This window comes from Panthera tigris, chromosome E1 (genome assembly GCF_018350195.1).
Source record: "Panthera tigris isolate Pti1 chromosome E1, P.tigris_Pti1_mat1.1, whole genome shotgun sequence".
Lineage (NCBI taxonomy): Eukaryota > Metazoa > Chordata > Mammalia > Carnivora > Felidae > Panthera > Panthera tigris.
Window position 1 is genome coordinate 2,581,000 of NC_056673.1, and position 21,721 is coordinate 2,602,720.

At 55.1% G+C, this 21,721-nt stretch overlaps 1 protein-coding gene across 1 annotated transcript in view; it reads left to right on the forward strand.

Moving 5' to 3' along the window:
• The window catches only part of DNAH2 (dynein axonemal heavy chain 2), a 92,733-nt gene that overhangs the window by 21,919 nt on the left and 49,093 nt on the right, over nucleotides 1–21,721 (forward strand). Inside the window, 20 exon segments of the mRNA XM_042965593.1 lie at nucleotides 145–298; nucleotides 301–349; nucleotides 713–842; nucleotides 1,105–1,287; nucleotides 2,096–2,310; nucleotides 12,845–12,991; nucleotides 14,011–14,167; nucleotides 14,453–14,692; nucleotides 14,995–15,183; nucleotides 15,403–15,550; nucleotides 15,799–15,991; nucleotides 16,931–17,131; nucleotides 17,219–17,375; nucleotides 17,735–17,909; nucleotides 18,312–18,475; nucleotides 18,847–19,008; nucleotides 19,097–19,200; nucleotides 20,916–21,072; nucleotides 21,223–21,305; nucleotides 21,436–21,616. Of these exon segments, the coding sequence (XP_042821527.1) occupies nucleotides 145–298; nucleotides 301–349; nucleotides 713–842; nucleotides 1,105–1,287; nucleotides 2,096–2,310; nucleotides 12,845–12,991; nucleotides 14,011–14,167; nucleotides 14,453–14,692; nucleotides 14,995–15,183; nucleotides 15,403–15,550; nucleotides 15,799–15,991; nucleotides 16,931–17,131; nucleotides 17,219–17,375; nucleotides 17,735–17,909; nucleotides 18,312–18,475; nucleotides 18,847–19,008; nucleotides 19,097–19,200; nucleotides 20,916–21,072; nucleotides 21,223–21,305; nucleotides 21,436–21,616 (3,189 nt within the window).

A 21,721-nucleotide genomic window follows, 5' to 3' on the forward strand; every position in this document is an offset into this window, starting at 1 on the left:
GCAGCCCCAATTCATCCCAGTAGCTCCTTGTGTCTGGTGGGTCCTCCCTGGTGTTTAGACATCTTGAGCCAAACCGAAGAGCTCAGGGCCTGCGAGGTCAGAAACAAGAGCAGGGAGGCCTGACGCTCGCTGACTTCGTTGTAGGTCTGTGACTGCCAGTATCATTTTGCCCGCTGGGAAGACGGCAAGCAGGGTCCCCTTCCCTGCTTCTTTGGGGCCCAGGGGCCCCAGATCACACGGAACCTGCTGGAGATCGAGGACATCTTTCATAAAAACCTCCATATGCTGCGGGCTGTCCGCGGGGCATCCTGGACGTCAAGAACACGTCCTGGCACGAAGACTACAACAGGTGAGAGTGGCCCCCCCCCCCCACATCCCACCCCTGCCCCGGGCTGGGGAGGAGGGGGGTGGGGCAGGGCACAGGGGGCGGGGCTGGAGGAGGGCCCGCAGTAGGTGATGCTGGGCACACCCCGTTAACCAGTGAGAGCCTGTTTCCTCCACTAAAACAGAGGGCCTAGTGGTAGAACCCAACCTCACTGTATCGCTTTGCAGAACGAACGGAGTCGGGCACGTGACGCCCTTGGTGCCTGGCACCGGGGAGGCCCTCGGTATCAGCCCGGGGGGAGTCTCACTCGGGGCGTGGCCTTGAGGCAGGTGAGGGCGCCTGCCAGTCACCGGTCATCACGCTCATCACGCGTCTCTAACGGCGCAGGTTTCGTTCTGGAGTCAAGGACCTGGAGGTGATGACTCAGAACCTGATCACCTCCGCCTTCGAGTTAGTCCGAGATGTGGAGCAGGGAGTGTTACTGCTGGACACCTTCCACCGGCTCGCGTCGCGGGAGGTGCCGCCCCCCCCCCCCCCCGCCCCGCCCCGCCCGGCTTCTCCTCTGCCTCCTTCAGTTCTTCCTGATCCTTCCCGACTCCGTGCCACCTCCAGTCGTGCCGTCCCACGTCCCCCCCGTCCTCCACCGCCAGAGCCTCTTCTTCCCTCTGCTCTCCGAGTTTCCAGATGGCCCCGGGAGAAGGTGTCCTCCAGCTTGAGTCCCTGGGGGGGACCCTGGATCCTCCGGGGCGCGGGTTCAGGCTCTCTCCCTTCTTCCTTAGGCCATCAAGCGCACCTACGACAAGAAGGCGGTGGACCTGTACATGCTGTTCAATAGCGAGCTGGCCCTCGTGAACCGGGAGCTGAACAAGAAATGGCCGTACCTGGAGCCCTACGTGGCCCAGTTCTCTGGGCAGGCGCGCTGGGTGCGGATCCTGCGGCGGCGCATCGACAGAGTCATGAACGTGAGCGCCTGGCCTCTCCCCAGACTCGTTCTCGTGAGGCGGTGGAGGTGGGGGGCTGTGCCCCGTGCTGGCCGGGGACCCGCCCCGGGAGTTTCCCCAGAGCGTCTCCACGGTGGGAGGCCGGGGTGGGCCGGGGGACTGGCAGGTGCGGGGCCCGGACAGGACGGGGCCGGAGCTTGGGATTCACAGCGACGGCGGGCGTGATGGGTGGAACGTGAGTCCCGCTAGGATTTTCCTGTCAAGCTGGAGAGGAGGAGCCGGCCCAGCGTCTGGGAAGCTGGGCCGTCAGAGGAGGAATACGACCTTGGGCAGCTGTGGCCCTTGAAGGGCCTGGTCTAGAACAGCAGGCATGAAGAACCAGAAAAAACCCAACAACCTCTAAAGGGCAGTTTTGGGCGCGTAGGTCTAACGCTCTTGAGGTATCTGCCGTCGTGTGATTGGTTCTGGTGAGACCCAGGCGGCCTGCGGACAGCAGAGGCCGCTTCACGGTCGCTGAGCTGGCACTTGGGGAGGAAGGGCCCGTACTGGTTTTCAACGTCGTACCTCTTCTGTCCTCACCTCCCGTGATTTACTTTTTTTGCCAACTTCTCCTGACCCGAGTTTCCGTGCTTCCCCTGCGCGCTGCTGACTCCCTGGCCGCCTCCTGTCACCTGTGCGTGTGGCCCAACTTCCCCCCGTCGGGCGGTCGGGGCCGGCCTCTGCCGCAGGCCGCACCCCGTGTGGGCCCGTGGGCGGGGAGCCGGTGCCTCGGAGGATGGTGGCCAGCGGGCTCCAGCCACCCATTGTCCCCACCCCCCCCCCCCCTTAGTGTCTCTCTAGTGCCCACTTCCTGCCCCACATCGGGACCGGAGAGGAGAGTGTGCACGCCTACCAGCAGATGGTTCAGGCCATCGATGAATTGGTTCGAAAGACCTTCCAAGACTGGACATCAACGCTGGACAAGGACTGTATTCGGCGGCTGGATACACCGCTGTTACGGGTCAGCCAGGAGAAGGCGGGCATGCTGGATGTCAACTTTGACAAGTACGGGACCCAGTCCCACCCCTGTCCCTGTGCTCGGCCGTCTCCCGCGCCGCTCCCTGCTCCCCGCTCTCCCGAGGCCTTAAGGCCCTGCCCTAGGTTCCTCGCGCCATTCCCGCTTCGAAGTCTCTCTTATGCTGTGATGTGCGTGCTGTCACTTCCTAACTTCAGTTCTGCGCTTCATCTCCAAAGCGCAGCCCCCGGTAACCCCCTGGGCCGGCGATGTAGGCGTTCGGCCACTAGATGGCCACGACGGCTCAGCTAAGTCATCCGACCGCGAGCCGAGGTGCGGGCTTTCCTGGGAATCCGTCAGGCCCTCTCCTACGGCTTTTACAATGATGACGTTTTCAGGTTCCAGTGATTTAAAATGCAGTTAATTCATGTAATCGTTACTCGGAAAGATACACTCAGGGCCCTCTGTGTGCTGGGAACCGAGTTAGGCACTGGGACCGTGTCAGATGGCAAAGCCCGTGCCCTCTGCCACTCTGGAAGGGAACTGGGGCCGTACTGCCTTCCGTTCCGTAGAAGATGCAGACGGGAAAAATAAAGAAGGAGCTATGCAAGACATCTGTCTGTAGAGACTGCAAGCCTTCTGGTGACAGTTTTTTCCTATTTGGAAGGAAATAACTTGCCACTTGATTGGTTTGGCTCCCTCTTGTCATCAGCCAGGCCCTGTGATAAGAGCTACTTCCTGGGCTTCTAAGGCTGTTGCCACGGGCACTGGCTTTACCTCCCAGAATGTCCTTATTTGTTGGGCACGCGTGGCAGGGGCTCTGCTAGAGAAGGCCTGCGTGGAGATGGAGTCCGGGGGTGGGGGGGGGCGGGGCGGACGGAACTAACCAGGGGGAGAGGTCACGTCGTGGTCGAGGAAGGAAGGGGAGACCCAGGCAGTCGTTGAGAAGGGCAGAGACGCTTGAGGCCGGACATGAGTGTTGGGCTGGGGAGGGGCGTCAGACAACGGCTTTGCTCAGGGTCGTGAGGTTTGGAGGTGTAACCAAGCAGGATCCTAGAAAAATGGCTTCATACATCATCACCCCGCTTTGGACGAGACAGAGGGGGAGGCCGGGCTTACCCCGGCTGTGACATTTGCAGGCACGTAACGGGGCTGGATCTGCAGGGCGCATTGTCCCGTCAGGCTGGGTGCTCCCGAAGGCGCCGTGTTGGGACAGGCGCCCAGACGCACCTGGCCTTGCAATGACACGAATACTTAACCCGCGCGGCCCGATGGTTGTCCTTTCCCCTGGAATTCAAGGCCTGCCTTCACGTGACGGAATTTTCTAAAGTCCCAAAGATCCATATGTACGTTTTGAGCGTGAGAGAGGCCGTAGGTAAGCATGGGCTGGTGGCTCTGCCTCCGCCCCATCCTCAGGGCCAGACAGCAGGGTCTCACCGCGGGAGGCGACCGGTCTGCCGCGTGACCTCGGGCAGGCCGCCAAGCTCCTCTGGGCCTGCGGTTCCTTATCTACCCGAAAAATCCACTTGCGAGACTGTCATGAGGAGAGCTGGCTTGTGTGGCAGCCCTCCCAAAGAACAAGCAATAAACTCTGTTTTCCTTTCAGGAGAATTGCCCATAAAACTCGGTGAACACAGTGTATTCGAAGCAAATTTAGCAAGGTGGTAGAATATGTAATTTTATTATTTTTTAATAATAGTTTTTGATTTTTAAAACAGTCAAACCTTTTACAAGGGGTGATGTGAGGTACACGTTACAAAATTGACAAGTTGCACTAGGGTAGAGAATGGAGAATCTCGCTCCACGGCTGCCCCCCTCCCCCGGCTTGACTCAGTTTCTCTTTACAGAGTCAGTGTTACCAGTTTCTTGTGTAACATTCCAGAGATAAGAGTCTATATGGACATAAATAGCTTTTTTTATGTAAATAGTAGCATGCTATCTACGCTGTTTTGTATATCCAAAGTGTTTTCAAAATGATTTTTTTTCCCATTATAAAATCATCAACAATTGTAGAAAGTTTGCAAAATGCAGGGACGTAGAAGAAAGGAAAAACATTTCCCCAAAGACAACCCCTCTTAACAGTTCAGTATGTTTTTTTCCACTTTTTTTTTTTTAAACATTCATTTATTTTTTGAGAGACAGAGACAGAGTGTGAGCAGGGGAGGGGCAGAGAGAGAGAGAGAGGGACACAGAATCTGAAGCAGGCTCCAGGCTCTGAGCTGTCAGCACAGAGCCCAACGCGGGGCTCGAACCCACGAACTGAGAGATGGTGACCTGAGCCAAAGTCAGTCGCTCAACAGACTGAGCCACCCACTCACCTTTTTCCACTCTTTTTTTTAACCCCCTACTTAATGTATTTGTGTGTGTGTGTGTGTGTTTTATTTTTAAAATCTTTAGTGGGTATTTTATTTTATTTTATTTTTTAATTTTTTTTTCAACGTTTTTTATTTATTTTTGGGACAGAGAGAGACAGAGCATGAACGGGGGAGGGGCAGAGAGAGAGGGAGACACAGAATCGGAAACAGGCTCCAGGGTCCGAGCCATCAGCCCAGAGCCCGACGCGGGGCTCGAACTCACGGACCGCGAGATCCTGACCTGGCTGAAGTCGGACGCTTAACCGACTGCGCCACCCAGGCGCCCCATGGGTATTTTAAAATTATAAAAATTGTGCATGCTCACTGTAAAAAAAAAAAACACACAAAAACTTGACGTAGAGGTATATACAGGAAACTGAAAAATCCAGCCCCCAGCCCCCTGCTCCCTAGAAGTAATCCTGATTACCATGTAATTAAAAATAAACACTGCACACAAAATAGAATCACCCTGTAAACAGGATTTTTGTAACCTGCTGCTTTTTAAGGGTTAACAAGGTGCATGGGGGGTTTTCGTTCTGTATGCGGAGAAGTATGTTTTCCATGGTTTATAGCATCCCATAGTTTGGCTTATAAGTTGTTGTACAGCTTCTGTAAGGTTTGTGAATAGTTTCTAGCAGAGGATTTCAAGCGGGCCTCCTGTACCTTGTTGCCACCCCTCCACAGCGTGTGTTTGCCTGATGTCCGCGCATCCTGTCCGTCGGGGAGAAAACTTTCCTGGGTGCTGTGACCACCTCCCGTCAAGGAGCATGTTTGATACTCATCTAAACTGCCATTTGCATAATCTTTATAGCAGAGCTTTACAAGGCAGCTTCGGGCCAAATATTTATGGCCTAGGTTTAACTGAAACCCAAATAACGGCCAGACGCTTCTTCCAGGGAGAAATGATTCCTCTGGAGTTGTTTTCCAGAGGGATCTGTCAGAAGCTGCTTTACATTTTTGTGGTTTTAAGATAAAACTGCCTCAGTAAATAACGTATGGGGCAAAAACAAAAACAAAAACGAACAAAAAAAAAAACCCCCAAAAACCAAACCCGTGATCGTAGAGAAGGACTTTGAAGAGTCCGGGCTCATCAAGCCAGCAGAGAAATCCAAGGTGGTTTCAGCTCTTCTGAAGCATCACTGCTCCCCGGACGGGGGTGCAGACGACTGCGTATGAGGCTCACTCTCCTGGGCTCACGGTCTAGATAAGATCTCGAAATAAGCATGCTTCTCAGATGGCCTGACTGTTGCGCAGAATTTCCTGCCTCTGCCTTAGTTCTGGGAGCCTTCCAGTCCCTAATGGCACCTGTTTTATTTCACCGGGGGCTTTGTTATCCCACCTTATATCCCAAATATTTGAACTCTGGAGTCTGAATTGGCTTTGGCCGACGTTTTATGGCCGGATCAGCCTTACAGACTGCACTTAACTCAAACATATCCCAGATGCCGCCTGTCCCCTGGCTGAAGAGAGCTGTGTTATCACAGTATACACAGCAGACGCCTCTGTGCAGCGCGGTGTCCCCAGAGCAGGACAGGGGCCACGGGCGTCTGTCAGTGTTCCGGGTGTAGGGCTTTGACTTCCTCCTTTCCTCCCAGCCACGCGGGGCCTTCTCTCCGGGGTCAGTTCATTCTGGGCTGTCAGCACTAGCCTCGGCTGGCCTCACTTTCCTGCCTCTACTGCCTGACCGCTGCTCTGGGGATGAATTACGAAATATTTTACAGAAATAATTTCCCAGACTATTTTTTTTTTTTTTAAGAAATTTTCTTTGTCAGGGGCTCCTGGGTGGTTCAGTTGGTTAAGTGTCTGACTCTTGATTTCAGTTCAGATTATGATCTCGTGGTGAGTGGGTTTGAGCCCCGAGTCGGGCTCTGTGCTGACAGCTCGGAGCCTGGAGCCTGTTTCAGATTCTGTCTCTCCCTCTCTCTCTGCCCCCCCCCGCCTTCTCTCTCTCAAAAATAAATACAGGTTAAAATTTTTTGAAAAAAATCTTGTCAAGATGAGGAAATGAAACATTTTGATGCGCTGGTGGGTAGTACGTGCTCAAGCGGGCTGGCTGTGGTGTTTAGGGAGACAAATTCAGGGCCTCCAGCTTGAAAAACAGAGGAAGATATGCTTATGCAGCTCGAAATATTCCCACATATGTTTGTACCCCTCTATCCTAACCTCTAACCCATCTACAATTTTTTTAATGTTTATTCATTTTTGAGAGAGAGAGAGAGAAAGACAGAGACAGAGACAGAGCGTGAGCAGGGGAGGGGCAGAGAGAGAGGGAGACACAGAGTCCGAAGCAGGCTCCAGGCTCCGAGCTGCCAGCACAGAGCCCGACGCGGGGCTCGAGCCCACAAACCGCGAGATCATGCTCTGAGCCGAAGTCGAATGCTCAACTGACTGAGCCCACCCCCCACCCCAGGCGCCCCCTCTCCTACAATTTTTGACTAAGTCAGTATCTAGTGTTTATCTTAACATGACTCTGTTCGTATCGTTGACCACCGAGCCGAGGAATTTTCTGTTACAGTTCTTTCCTCGCTTGTCTGATGTGTCACTCTTCTTGGAGTTAATAATTACCTTGCTATTTTTGTTAGCACACCGTTCACCACCGTGACTTCTCCGGGACCAGCCATATTTTTCCTTCCTCCCTGACTGTAAGGTGGGTTGTGGGCATCATGTTTTTCTTGGGAGTTTCCCTTGCTGGACCTCCCTTTCCTCCTGCTGTAGGACGACTCTTTGGTTTCGAAGGCCTGCTACGCAGGGGGTCAGCCTGGAGCTTCCCCTCTGCCCCCCCCCCCCCCCCCCCCCGGCCTCTTTTGTTGGATTTCCTATTTCCTTGTCTTCCTCTCTCTTGGTTTGTACCCTTGTTTTGGTGGAGCACACTCTTTAGTAGCTTTCTGAGAAATGGTGCACGGGAAGCAAATGTTTTGAGTTCTTATGTGAGTGACCACGGTGGTTTCCTGCCCTCTACCTGTCGGGCGTTTGGCTGGACTTGGAGTGCCGGATTAAAAGTAATTTTCCTTTTGTTTTCACCTCTTTTACTTTGGAGGCTGTCCTTAGCTGCCTGGTAATCCACTGTTCATTCACATTGGAGACACTCTCCTTCGCTCGAAAATAATTTCCCTCGCCAGAAGTTTGCTCTCCCGTAGAGGTGAAAATATAATCCTTTGCAAAACTTCAAATGTGATATTATTTTCTTATACTGTCATTTCAGTGCTTGCCTGTAGAACAGACACGAAACATTCTGGAATTTTCACCTCGATATTCTTCCAAGTAACATTTCAGTAATATTCAGAACATAGAGTTTTGTGAGAGCATCTTCAGATTGTGGGGCTTTTTGTTGTCTGTGATTAAAAAGTGCAATTTAAAGGAAGGAAGGAAGGAAGGAAGGAAGGAAGGAAGGAAGGAAGGAAGGAAGGAAGGAGAAAGGAAGAAAGAAAGAAAAAGAAGCCACACGGATTTTAAAAATCAGGTCATTTTTATTCAAGGTTTTTTATTTTGAAAATATTCTATGTTTCCTTCTGGTATTTTATTCTTTACATTAGATGTTTGATCCATTTGAAATTTATTTTGATGGAGGGAGACAAGTTCAGGGGCAACTTGGGTGGTTGTTTTTTTTTGTTCAGTCCCCAGGTGGCTGGCCAGGTGACCTGACCTCATTTACACCATAAAACAAATTCCCGAATAGAATTGTGTGTCTATTTTGGGATTCACCATTCTGTTCTGGTCTCTCTGTCTGTCTGTCTGTCTGTCCATAGGAAGGAACCAAACTGCTTACTTACTGACCTCATTGCTCTCCCTTTTCAGAATTTTCCGGGTTATTTTTAGTATTTATTTCCCGTAAGAACTTGAGAATCAATCTGTGTAATTCCACAAATAGTTCCGTGCCTATTTTTATAGGAACAAGGATTGGGTTGAATTTATAGGTTACTTTAAGAAGAATGAATATCTTTAAGATTTGAGTCTTTTCTACCCAAGAATAGCATTTTTTCTTTCAATGTATTTGAATCCATATAAAATGTCTATAAATCATTTTTTTCTAAATAAATTAACCAGTTAACAAGAAACGTCATAATATATATAAAAATTTGTTTGCATACAAATGTTATATATAAATATTTCTTGTTAATTTGTTAATCATTTTATCTTATTTTATTTTATTTTTTTAATGTTTATTTTTGAGAAAGAGAGAGAGACACAGAGCAAGTGGGGAGGGGCAGAGAGAGAGGGAGACACAGAATCCGAACCAGCCTCCAGGCTCTGAGCTGTCAGCACAGAACCCTACGCAGGAGCTGGAACCCACAAGTGATGAGACCATGACCTGAGCCAAAGTCGGACACTCAACCGACTGAGTCACCTGGGCGCCCTGTACTTTATTTTTCTTGCTTTAATTGTCCTGGGTCTCTTTTCCTCCACGATAATGTTCAACTGGTTACAGTTTTTCTATTGGAAGACTGCGATTTTAATAAGCTAATTCTGTACCCAGCCACTTTTACAAATAATCTCATGGTTTAAACTAGTTTTCCCCTCCAAATAGCATTTCTTGTTGTGAGGTGTATCGTGCACACAGACAAGTACTTAAAGCTTATGCTACCACCTTAACAAACGGGCACGAAATAAATGCCCTGGCAGCGATGGCCCAGCTCACGGAGAGCACGTTGCTGGCAGTTCAGAAGCCTCCCATCTGTAATTATTTCTCAGTTGAATTAGTCGTCGGCGCTTAAAATGCAGGCGATTTGATATGAAAACTGGCTTTCTGGCCTCTCTTGAAGAGTCAGACCCTGCACTCAGGCTGGGCAGGGCCCCTCCTTCCCACCTGGCGGCCCGTGCCTGGAGCCTTGACTCTTTTAGATGACCTTGCGCTGTTGAACGCAACTTTAGGCCGATGTCACCTGCCACCGAGCGTCGCACTTGGGGGACATGTGCCTTGGGGACGGCGGAAGTTCCGAACTTTGCTTTGACCGTAAAACCCGACCAAGTCGGTGGTTGGTTGGATGCTGGAAGGTGAGGCTCTGGTTCAGGCAGCAGGACGGCGCTGTTCCCTGAGACAGGGGCTCCCCCTCCTGACCCCCAAGTGCAGAGCGCACGATGAGCCTGTTTCTGGACGTGTGCAAGGCACTTGGGGCAAGGTGGGGAGATATCCAGGAGGCCGTTGGGCGTACGAGCCTAGAGCTCACGTTAGCTCTATAGATCTGGGGGCCAGCAGCTTCTAGAAGGCAGCTGAAGCCTTGGGCACGGACAGGATCATCCCAGGGAGAGCACTGGACGTGCAGGACTTCCAGGAGCCTTCGCTCCTGAAGACAGTGTGGAGTGTCCAGTGCCTAGCTGAGTGGTATTTCCAGGGGACACTAGAAAGAGAAGGACACTTCTACAGCCAGGCAGGGCAGCCACAAGGACAGCTGTGGCCCAGGAGCGAGACAAGAGCGTGTCCAAGGACGGCGAGGCAGGGAGGAGTCCAGCATGAGGTTCAGGCCTGCAGAGAGAGGAGGCAGGGCCAGGCCTGAGGAGGCCGGCAGGGTTTGGTGACAAGATGTCTGGGGGAGACTTGATGCGGGCAGGTGTGGAGGTGAGGGGACCGAGGAGTTTGCGAGGACAGTTCTGTGTGGAAGGCGTGTGGTAAAGGGGCGGTAATGGGGTGCAGGGCGCGGTACCCGCGGGAGGAGGTGGAGTCCGGGCCAGGTGGGGAGAGGAGGGTGGGTGTGCGTGTGTTGGTTTTGTTTCAGTTCTTCCAAGATTGTAGGAACTCGGCCTTCCCTGACTGTTGATGGACGGAGCTGGCAGGTCGAGGAAGCAGGAGGACCCCGGGTTAGGACGCGGAGCCCAGGAGGAGGGTCAGCCTTGGGTGGGAGGAGGGCTTCTTCTGTCAGAAACGGGAGGAACCCTGTGTGTGATGCGAGTACTCGGGCTCGTAGGTTTCGTAGCAGGAGTGCTCGAACACCAAGTGCTCGCCTCATGGCTCCTGGATCTCTGTGCTGAAGGAGGTGAGGCTTTCCACAGAGACGGGGGCAGGGGGGTAGATCTGAGAGAGTGGGGAGGCTCTGGTGTGACAGCAGGAGGGAGGGCAGACCGGGGAGACCTCCAGGATGCAGGGTAGAGGGCCCTCGGTGCGCCCATCTGTGTGGTCCCGCCTCGCTCGGCCGCCGTCCGGGTGCGCAGCGGGGATGACGACAGATTTAGCCAGGGTGGGGGTTCCGCCAGGTGGCTTACACTGATGAGCCAGCCAAGCCGGTGAGGATGGCAGGAGGGCGGTGGAAGTGACAGATGGCAGGGTCTGTGGTGGAGGAGGCAGTGATGGGAGGGGACACATAGCTGGGAAGAGAGCCCAGAGTCAGTGGTCTGAAGGTGTCTGGGAGGTCAAAGAGCAGGTCCTTTGGGAGGGCTTGAGGGCTAGTCCCTGGACAGGGGTGTGGGGGGGGGGGGCATCTGGGCTCCGGCAGAGCCGAGTCTGAGTGGCTGATCCCCGAGGTGGAGGACACAGGACCTGGGAATGATGGCTGGCTGGAAGAGAAGAGGTTGAAGCTCACTGGGTAGGAGGGCCACAAATGCAATTAAAATTTCTCTGGCATTTGGGGCGCCTGGGTGGCTCAGTCAGTTGAGCGTCCAACTTCAGCTCAGGTCATGATTTCACGGTTTGTGGGATGGAGCCCCGCATCGGGCTCTGTGCTGACAGTTCGGAGCCTGGAGTCTGCTTCAGACTCTGTGTCTCCTCCTCTCTCTGCCCCTCCCATGCTCATGCTCTGTCTCTCTCTGTCTCTCAGTAACAAATAAACGTTAAAAAAAAATGTTTTTTAGATTTCTCTGGCATTGTGTTTAACAAAGGAACAAGAAACAATTGAAATCAAAGTTTTAAAAAGTTTACTTGTTTATTTTCAGAGAGATAGAGCACAAGTTGGGGAGTGGCAGAGAGAGAGAGGGGAGAAAATCCTAAGCTGGCTCCTCTCTGTTAGTGCAGAGCCTTTTGTGGGGCTCGAACTCACAAAACTGTGAGATCATGACCTGAGCCAAAACCAAGAGTTGGACACTTAACCAGCTGAGCCCCCCAGGTGCCCCTGAAGTCAATTTTAATACTCAGGCCAATATTCCCCAAGTATTATCATTCCAGCATGTAATATAAAACTTACTAATGGTGAGTTTTCTATGCTTTTTTTCCCCCTTGCAAAGTCCTCTCTGTCTTCCATCTCTGTGTTTTTTTCTTTACTTCCCAAGAAATTTCTGTCAATTTTATTGTTAATGGGCTTGTTTTCTGCTATCACCTTTAATTTCCAAGAACCATTTAGGTGTTCCCTTCTAAAGCATCTTGGTTTTGTTTCACGGATATTCTTTTGTATCTTTTATCTCTCTCAGGGTGTTAGCGACAGTTGCGTTTAGTTTTCTTACTTGGTGTGCACAGTCTTCTTTCTGTGGCCTCTGTCCCATCTTGTTTCCTTCTCGTTGCCTTTTGTGTTTTCCTTCCTCTGTTTGTTTTGGTTCCTGCCTTTTGTGCCAGGAAGGACAGAGCCTAATGTTTTTTGATCCTTGGTTGTCCATATTTAAGGACAGGGAGCTGGAAAGCAGATTGGATGCTCCTTTTGTGCCAGGAAGGACAGAGCCTAATGTTTTTTGATCCTTGGTTGTCCATATTTAAGGACAGGGAGCTGGAAAGCAGATTGGATGCTCGGCTGAGCAGGTGAGCAGGTAGTGGGGCTAATCAACAGTGAGCCTCAGGTTTATCTGGTGGGCTGTTTTCAGGGGACTCCTGAGATCACTGTCCTTGGGACTTGCCCTCTCAGGCTGGCCAGAGGTCACAGAAAACAGTCTGAGTGGCTCAGTCAGTTGAGTGTCTGACTGTGGCTCAGGTCATGATCTCACTGTTTTGTGTGTTTGAGCCCCACATCAGGCTCTGCATTGACAGCGTGGAGCCTGTTTGGTTCTCTCTCTGCCCCTCCCCCGCACATGTGCGAGTACATGTTCTCTCTCTCTCTCTCAAAATAAATACATAAACATTTAAAAAAAAACAGGAAAAAAAAGAAAGAAAATAGTCTTTCAAACTTTGTTCTGGAGGGTGCTGATCCAGTGGCCTGAGAGCCGGTTGCTGGGTGGGGAAAAGAAAGCAGGGGGGGGTCTTAACATTCATTGTGCATATGGGCCCTTAATGTCCCCTTCTGTCAGTATGTTACCCTCTCCTTCAGCTGGGCCTGGGGTCCCCAGTCTAGGTCAGGCACTTGAGCTGCTTTGCTTTACTTCCCCCCACCCTTGCCCCCAGGTCCCTGCTGATTCTCTTTGTGGAGATCGACTACTGGGAAAGGCTGCTCTTTGAGACGCCCCATTACGTGGTGAATGTCGCTGAGCGAGCAGAGGACCTGCGCATTCTTCGGGAAAACCTGCTCCTGGTGGCTCGAGACTACAATCGGTAAGGCGGCCTCCCGCATGCACTCTGTGCCCCCTCTGTGTCTTATCTGCCCCATGATGTCATCTAGCTCCTACACTATCTGTCCTTTACCTTTTACTGGCTAAAAAAAAAAAAAAAAAAAAAAAAAAAAAGCTTTCTCCTATTCTCTGGTATGGCCCCGTGATTGCTCCTGGCCCTTGCTCTTATCTTCTAGCTTCAGAGCAGAGGGCAAAAACAACCGTGTCCCCTGCAACCCCACAGGGCACTTGGACCACGTATATCGCGGGCCTAGGTCACTTTTCCAGGAATGAAACTGGGGGCATTAGGATTACGAGCACAGTGTCATATCAGATGTGTTGAATCAAGGCCACGCTGGCACCCCGTTTCTTGATACCCTTGGCACTTGTCTCTGGAGTGAGGCTTTGTTCTGGGACGGGTACCTTTCTGGGCCCGGTTAAAGCCCAAGTGGGTGGAACCACAGTTCAAGTGTCTGTCTAGAACCGCACTGTCCAATATAGTGGCCACCAGTCGCACGTGGCTCTATTTTTTTTAAATAAAAAAAATCTTTTAATGTTTATTTATTTTTGAGAGAGATAAAAAGACAGAGTGCAAGTAGGGGAGGGGCAGACACAGCATCGGAAGCAGGCTCCAGGCTCTGAGCCGTCGGCACAGAGCCCGACGCGGGGCTCGAGCCCGCAAACCGTGAGATCATGACCTGAGCCGATGTTGGACGCTTAACCGACCGAGCCACCCAGGCGCCCCACTTTCTATTTTAATTAATTAGTTGGAATTAAATAAGAATTTTAAATTGAGCTGTTCACTCGCACAGGCCACATGTCAAGTGCCCCACCACCACATGTGGTTAGTGGTGACCCTGCTGGACAGCACAAACTGTAGAAGGGTTTCCATTATCGCCAAGAGTTTTATTGGAAAACACAGCCCAGCTCGCGAACTTTCAGATTTCTCCACCGAGTGTCCTGGTGTGGGGGAGGGGTCTGCAGCGTGTGTCCGGCCGGCTGCCAGCCTTCCCTCGCACACAGGATCATTGCCATGCTGTCCCCAGATGAGCAGGCCCTCTTCAAAGAACGTATCCGATTTCTGGATAAGAAGATCCGCCCTGGACTCAAGAAACTGCATTGGGCCTTGAAGGGGGCCAGCGCCTTCTTCATCACGGAGTGCCGTATCCACGCCAGCAAGGTGGGTCATGGTCCTGAGACTCGGAGGGTCTGTGAGGCTGACCCAGAGGCCGCTGCATGAATCGTCGGGGCCCGAGTCTCGGGTGGTGGCGGAGAGACAGAGAGAGGTGTGTGTGCTTAGAGGCAAAGCGTGCTCAGGGAAGGACCTGTCCTTTGTTCTTGTTTTTGTTTTTCACATCAGCCACTCTAGCCAGAGGACAGGTCGGGGGGCTCGGGCTAAGCGGGGAGGGTCTGTCCCCACGCTGAAGCCGTGAGTCTCTCCCCCACGGGTGTGGTCTGCCCACAGGTGCAGACCATCGTGAATGACTTCAAGGCCTCCACTCTGACCATCGGCTGGCGAGCCCAAGAAATATCCGAGACGCTGCTGGTGCGCATCAGCGGCAAACGGGTGTACAGGGACCTGGAGTTCGAGGAGGACCAGAGGGAGCACCGGGTGGCCGTGCAGCAGAAACTGATGGGCCTGTACCAGGACGTGGTGGCCATCATGACCAACTCCTACGAAGTCTTCAAGAACGACGGCCCTGAGGTGGGGGTCCTCTGAGGTGGGGGTCCTCTGGGCGGGGCTTTGTGGCTCAGCGAGCCACCCCCCCCCGCCGGGGCCACCGGACCTGTCTCGCGGTTTCTGCCTCCTACCCTTAGTGGGTGCTTCTCAGATGTCCCGTTCCAGTCTTGGTTCCGCCCAACCTCCCGCCTTTCCAACCTTCTTCCTTCGGGACTCCGCATCCTACGGGCTCGTTTCCTTCCCCGCTGGCTGGTTCTCGTCTCCCAGGACCTGCCCTGTGTGTCCTGAGGGTTTCCCTGTCCCCCCCCGCCCCCGCTCCCCGCCAGATCCAGCAGCAATGGATACTGTACACGATTCGCTTGAACCGCATGATGGAGGATGCCCTGCGCCTCAATGTGAAGTGGTCACTGTTGGAACTGTCCAAGGCCATCAACGGGGATGGAAAGGCCATGCCCAACCCGCTCTTCCGAGTGCTGGTCATCCTCCAGAACGACCTACAGGGAGGTGTGGCGCAGGTGGGGGCCGCTGCCTACCCCTACCGTCCACAACTCCAAACTTTATTTTCCGTTTCCCTCGATCCTGAAACTTGGCCCTTGGCCTCGACTTTATCCTGAGGGCCTCGGGGGCCCATGCTGAGGTGTTTTTCCACCTTGCCAGTCCTGGGGCTGGTCTCCTCCACGGCCTGTGCTGAGGCCGCCTCCGCTGTGCTCCCCCCCCCCCCCCCGCCCCCGCAGGTGGAATTCTCACCCTCTCTGCAGACCCTGGCGGGCGTGGTCAACGACATTGGCAGCCACCTCTTCTCCACCATCTCGGTCTTCCGCCACCTCCCTGAAATTCTCATCAGGCGCAAGTTTCAGCGCGACCCCATCCACGTCATCGTGGGTGAGTGGGCGGTGGGGAGGGCGCCGGGCGCAGGGGCGTCAGGGGCTCGGAGGGCAGGGTTGGGCGGGGCCGGCAGGAGAGGCCAGGGCCGCTTCCGGACACGCGGGGGGCCGGGGAACCCGGGGTGGGGGTCAGACCGGGGAAGGTGGCGAGGGCGGGCCGCGGCAGGCGGAAGTTGGGGGACTAACGCCCGGGGGCTCCGGGACCGGGGCGGAGGTGAGTGCGGCGCGCTTTGCTGGCTCTTGAAGAGCGAGACGAGGACATCAGGAAGATCCAGGCCCAGATAAGCGGCGGCATGGCCAGCAACGCGAGCCTGCTGCAGACCTACCTCAAGACCTGGGACTTGTACCGGGAGATCTGGGAGATCAACAAGGACTCTTTCATCCGCCGCTACCAGCGCCTCAACCCCCCCGTGTCTTCCTTTGATGCCGACATCGCCCGGTGAGGAGCCGAGGTGTCCGGGAGGCGCAGAGCCCCGGGCACGGGGCTGGGCTGGGGAGCGCCGCCGAAGCGCGTGCCCTCGGCTCCGGGCGAAGACCGCCAACCGGCAGGCGGCCCGTGCCCCCTGGGCCCCCAGGGTCCTGGGAAGCAGGTGTGACCCTTTCCTACCTGCCAAGGTTGCGAGGTCATCGAGTATACGAGAAAGCGCCTCGCGGGCCCCGAAGCCCCGTGCGGAGGTGCTCATTACCCAGGCTTCAGGGGGTGAGGGCCGTGGCTCAGGCATGCGGGGCGCCGGGGCGGTGGGGTTGGAAGGAGAGGGAGTCCAGCCGGGACGTCAGGAGAGGCTTCGTGAAGGGGGTGACGGGAGGCTGGGCTCGCCCGAGTGGGCAGGGTTTCCACAGGCAGACGTGGGCAGCGGGGAGGGCATTCCGGGCGGAGACAACAGCGCCCGAAAGGCATAAAGACGGGAACACGTGAGCGTGTTCAGCAGGGAGCGAGCGGTCTCGGACACAGGTACAGGAGCGGAGGTGTGCAGGGGGCTTTAGACCGAGCAGACAATGTCACCCTCCCAAGAGCAGTAGGGGTTCTGTTCACATCGCCGTGTGATCGATGGGAAATCGGGGCTCAGGACAGTGTAAATAACCTGTCCGAGGTCGCCGAGCCCGGGAGCAGCGGTGGGCGCTCCACTCAGATTCGTGCGACTTTAAAGCCTTGAATGCCAGACTGAGGAGTCCGACTGGCGGCCCCCGGGGCAGCGGTTGGGAAAATGACGTGATCCCAGCCGTAAGGCTGGGCTGCACTGACGCGGGAGCAGGGGGATGCCTCAGAGCTGCCACACGGGTCTGGGGGGTAAGAGACCGGAACCGGGACTGGCCGCGGGGCCGTGGGCTCGGCCGCCGCTGGCCCGGCCCGAACGAGCGGGAACGTGGGTCCTCGCAGCTACGCCGAGGTGGCTAACAACGTGCAGAAGGAGGAGACGGTCCTCAACATCCAGTTTGTGCTGCTGGACTGCTCACATCTCAAGTTCTCGCTGGTGCAGCACTGCAACGAGTGGCAGGGCAAGTTCACGGCCCTGCTCAAGGAGATGGCGGCCCGGCGCCTCCTGGAGCTTCACACCTACCTGAGGGAGAACACGGAGAAGTAGGCGCACAGGCTGGGGCGGCAGGGGTGCGGGGAGGGCGGGCTCGGCCCCTCCCACTCGCAGGCTCTCTCCCCGCCTGCCTCCAGGATCAGCCACCCTCCCCAGACGCTGGAGGAGCTGGGGGTCAGTCTGCGACTCCTGGAGACCCTGCAGCACGACCTGTCCGGCCTGGAGGCCCAGATCCCGCCCATCCACGAGCAGTTTGCCATCCTCGAGAAGTACGAGGTGCCCGTCCAGGACAGCGTGAGTGCCCGTGTGCGGTCCAGCCGGGGCGGGCCCGCACCAGCGGCGGGGCGTGCAGGACGTGGGCCCCCAGGGGGTGGGTCCCATGCAGTCCCGGGGGACCGCTGAAGAGCCAGCCGGGCAGCAGGTGCGGGGTTCCGGGGCCCCCGAGAGCCAAAGCCAACTCCGTGATAATCTGGGTCAGCTTCTGGGTTTCTCTGAGGCCCGGCGGCTCGTGGCTTCATTTCTTTGGGCCTCGTGGCAAGTGGAACTTGGCCACAGACTCTGGTCCGGAGGATCAGAACGGAGGCCTTGAAAGCATTGGTGAGAGGGGCAGACCCCCTGCTCGTGGGCCATGGTCCCCTCGTCGACGTCCCCAGGTCCTGGAGATGCTGGACAGCCTCAACGGGGAGTGGGTCATCTTCCAACAAACGCTGCTGGACAGTGAGCAGATGCTAAAGAGACACAAGGAGAAGTTCAAAACGGGCCTCATCCACTCGGCCGATGATTTCAAGAAGAAAGCCCACAACCTTCTGGAAGACTTTGAATCCAAAGGTACCCCTTTCTCGACTCTTCTCCCCCTACCTCTGTTGCGACCCAGCCTTTCTAAGCCCAGGTCCCCAGGGAGGCAGGAACAAGGATGAGCAGAGGGAGGACGGTGCTGCGGAGGGGAAGGAGCCCTGGCACCTGCCTTTGGGGCCGCGCCTGCCATCGCCGACTGTTGGTTGGAGCGCACCCGAATTTCTAGTTTTCTCACGCCTTCCCGTGGCCTGCCCATTTCTGCTTCTCAAGCCACGTCTGAGAGTTTTTGCTAAGATTGACCGTCTTGCTTTCCCTCTTGTTTTCCTCCCCCTCCTCGTGTGAGGAGAGGGAGATGTGCCCACCGAGAGGTAGGAGAGCCGCGAGGGGACGACGGCCTCGAGCAGGGGATCTGAGCCTCACCCTGGTCTCCCACAGGCCCCTTCACCAGTAACGTGGGACATCAGTCCGCCCTAGAGCAGATTGCCCAAGTGCGGGCCATGCTGAATGCCATGCGGGAGGAAGAACAGAGTCTCCGCTCCAACCTGGGCATCTTCAAGATCGAACAGCCAGTCTCCAAGGACCTGCAGAACCTGGAGAAGGTGGTGTGCCGGCCGGGCCCTTGTAACCAAAGGATGGGGCAGGGGAAGGAGCTTGCGGCCTAAGGGCCCGACCAGTGCCCACCAGCAATGTAGTACGAGGCTTCCGTTTCTCCGCGGCCTCGCGGACACATGGTCACCCCACGCCCTTTCTTGGGGCCAGCCGTCCTGCTGGGCCTGGACATTGAGGATCTTTTCCCGGGCTTGTCACTTGACGAGCCCCTAAGGCAAGACGGCGGAGAAAGGGACGTGACCTGACGAGGCGGCCCTATGACGCGGAGTGAACGAGGGGGACAGAGGACCCGCGTGTCTGTCAGGGAGGAAGAGGGGGGGAGTCCTGCCACCCAATGCATCTTCTGCCCTTGGCCGTGAAGGAACTAGACGCCCTGCAGCAAGTCTGGGAGATCACGCGGGACTGGGAGGAGAACTGGAACCAGTGGAAGATGGGCCGGTTCCTGACCCTGAAGACAGAGGCCATGGAGACCATGGCCCACGGGCTGTTCCGCCGCCTCACCAGACTAGCCAAAGAGTACAAGGTGCGTGGAGGACGGAGTGAGGGCCGGGGGATGGGCCCGTGCGGGGAAGGCGGTCAGGGCTTCTGACGTCTTCCGTTGTTTTGCCCAGGACCGCAACTGGGAAGTTATCGAAACCACTCGCTGGAAAATAGAGCAGTTCAAGAGGACCATGCCTCTCATCTCGGACCTGCGAAACCCGGCCCTTAGAGAGAGGTGAGGCCGCTCCTTCGCTCCTGGGGGCCGCCCCTGGCCTGTGCCGTCACCTGGTCCTCTCAGTGTCCCCTCCCCGTGTGCGTGGCTCTCCCCGCCCCCGCACACAAGCACCCTTCTTGAAGCCTTCGCGAGAGCCTGCCGCGTCCTCTGTCTTTCCGCTATCGCTGTCCCTGCTCCTCTGGCCTTCCGGCTCCTTCTGTCTTTCCTTCCCGCCGTGTCTGCCCTCGTTTCATGTTCTGTCACGGCTCAGCTTGACACCTTCTGTCATGCAAACGGTTGTATTCTTTTTTTTTTAATTTTTAAAAAACGTTTATTTATTTTTGAGAGAGAGAGAGAGAGAGACAGAGCACAAGCAGGGGAGGGGCAGAGAGAGAGAGGGAGACAGACTCAGAAGCAGGCTCCAGGCTCTGAGCTGTCAGCACGGAGCCTGATGTGACCCTCAAACCCACGAACCGCGAGATCATGACCTGAGCTGAAGTCGGACGCTTAACTGACTGAGCCACCCAGGTGCCCCATTCTTTTTTTTTTTTTTTTCTTTTTAAGTTTATTTATTTATTTTGAGAGAGAGAGCGAGCGGGCGGGCATGTGCAAGTGTGCACGCGAGCGGGGTAGGGGCAGAGAGAGAGAATCCCCAGCAGGCTCCACGCTGTCAGGGAGGCTGGAACTCACAAACTTCTAGATCACGACGTGAGCCGAAATCTACAGTCTGACGCTTAACCGACTGAGCCGCCCAGGCGCCCCCAAAGGTTTAATTCTGATGTAGTCCAAGGTATCACTTTCTTCCTTCATAGTTTTTGGTTTTGGACCTTGTTTAAGAAGACCTCCCTTTGGGGCGCTTGGGTGGCTCAGTCGGTCAAGTGTCAGACTCTTGATTTCGGCTCAGGTCATGATCTCACAGTTTGTGAGTTTGAGCCCCGCATTGGGCTCTGTGCTGACAGCATGAAGCCTGCTCGAGATTCTCCCTCTCTCTCTGCCCCTCTCCAACTCGCACCCTCTGTGCCTCTCTCAAAATAAATAAATAAGCTTAAAAAAAAAGTAAAAAACACCTCCCCTGCCTAGAGTTACACATGCATTTTCTCCATACTTTCTTCTAATACTTTATAATTTTATTTTGCAAGTTTTTACTCTTTGTATGCATCCGGAACCCACTGGATGATAGAAGAAGGCTTTGCAGCCGTTGAGGGTGGAATAAACGGTTTTATGAGAGGCATTTTAACAATCATCTATTCCTCTAGAAGGGAGTAATCGTACTTCTTTTGCATTGTGTCCAGTGTAGTGTTTCTGGGCCATGCTTCCCTGTCCAGTATTCTGTGCTTACGTCCAACTTGACCGCGCCACTTGCTTAACGCCCCCCTGGCCTCAGTTTCCTCACGTACAGATGGAAGAGCTAAAAGTCCGCGTGTATGTGGGTCGAGAGCATTAAATGAGCTGTTTCACGCAAGACGCCTAGCCCTGCCCGTTGTCGACGGTAAACCCGCCGTTATCAGTCTCAACTGTCTCTCCAGAGAGTCACCGGCTCCGTCTCTGTATTTCCCCACCGTGCCTAAGATTGCGTTTAGGGCCCGTTTAGTAAATACCTGTTGAATCGCGAATCAATTCACGTACAGAATCGTACTGTCCCAGCGGGAGCAAGGAAGCCTGTGGGCTGATGCTGACGCTTTTCAGTAGGCCCTCGCGGCCGGCCTCGTGGTCTGACCTCCTGTCCCTGGCTGCAGGCACTGGGACCAGGTCAGGGAAGAGGTCCAGAGGGAGTTCGATCAGGAATCTGAGAGCTTCACCCTGGAGCAGATTGTGGAGCTCGGGATGGACCAGCACGTGGAGAAAATCGGCGAGATCTCCGCCTCCGCCACCAAAGAGCTGGCTATAGAGTTGGTATGACAGAGCCCCCTTCCGTACCCCCCCCCCCCCCACTCCCGGGACACCCCCCACCGTGCCAAGCTTTCCACCATCTAACGGCCCCTCCGCGTTCCTGTTCCCTGTGGGCACTACCAGATCGCTCTGTCCCCCAATTTCTTTCCGCAGGCCTTAGAGAACATCGCCAAGACCTGGGATGGGATTCAGCTAGACATAGCTCCCTACAAGGACAAGGGTCATCACCGGCTCAGGTAGACGGGGCCTCGGCGCGCCGGGCGAGGGCAGGGCCGTGTGGCCTGGGCTGCAGACCGGGCCCGAGGGCTGGCAGGTGGGAACGGACTCCGATTTGGATGCCTCCCCGCTGCCCCCTCCGACACACAGAGGCACGGAGGAGGTGTTCCAGGCACTGGAGGACAACCAGGTGGCCCTGTCCAGCATGAAGGCTTCCCGTTTCGTCAAGGCCTTTGAGAGGGAAGTGGACCACTGGGAGCGCTGCCTCTCCCTCATTTTGGAGGCCGTCGAGATGGTGCTCATGGTGCAGCGGCAGTGGATGTACCTGGAGGTCAGGACTCACGCCCGAGCGGCCCCGCAAACCCTTTCCTCCCCTCTCTCTCTCTGCAGGTCTGACGCATCTGCCCTGTTACCAGCCTCGTTTCCTCGCTCTGAA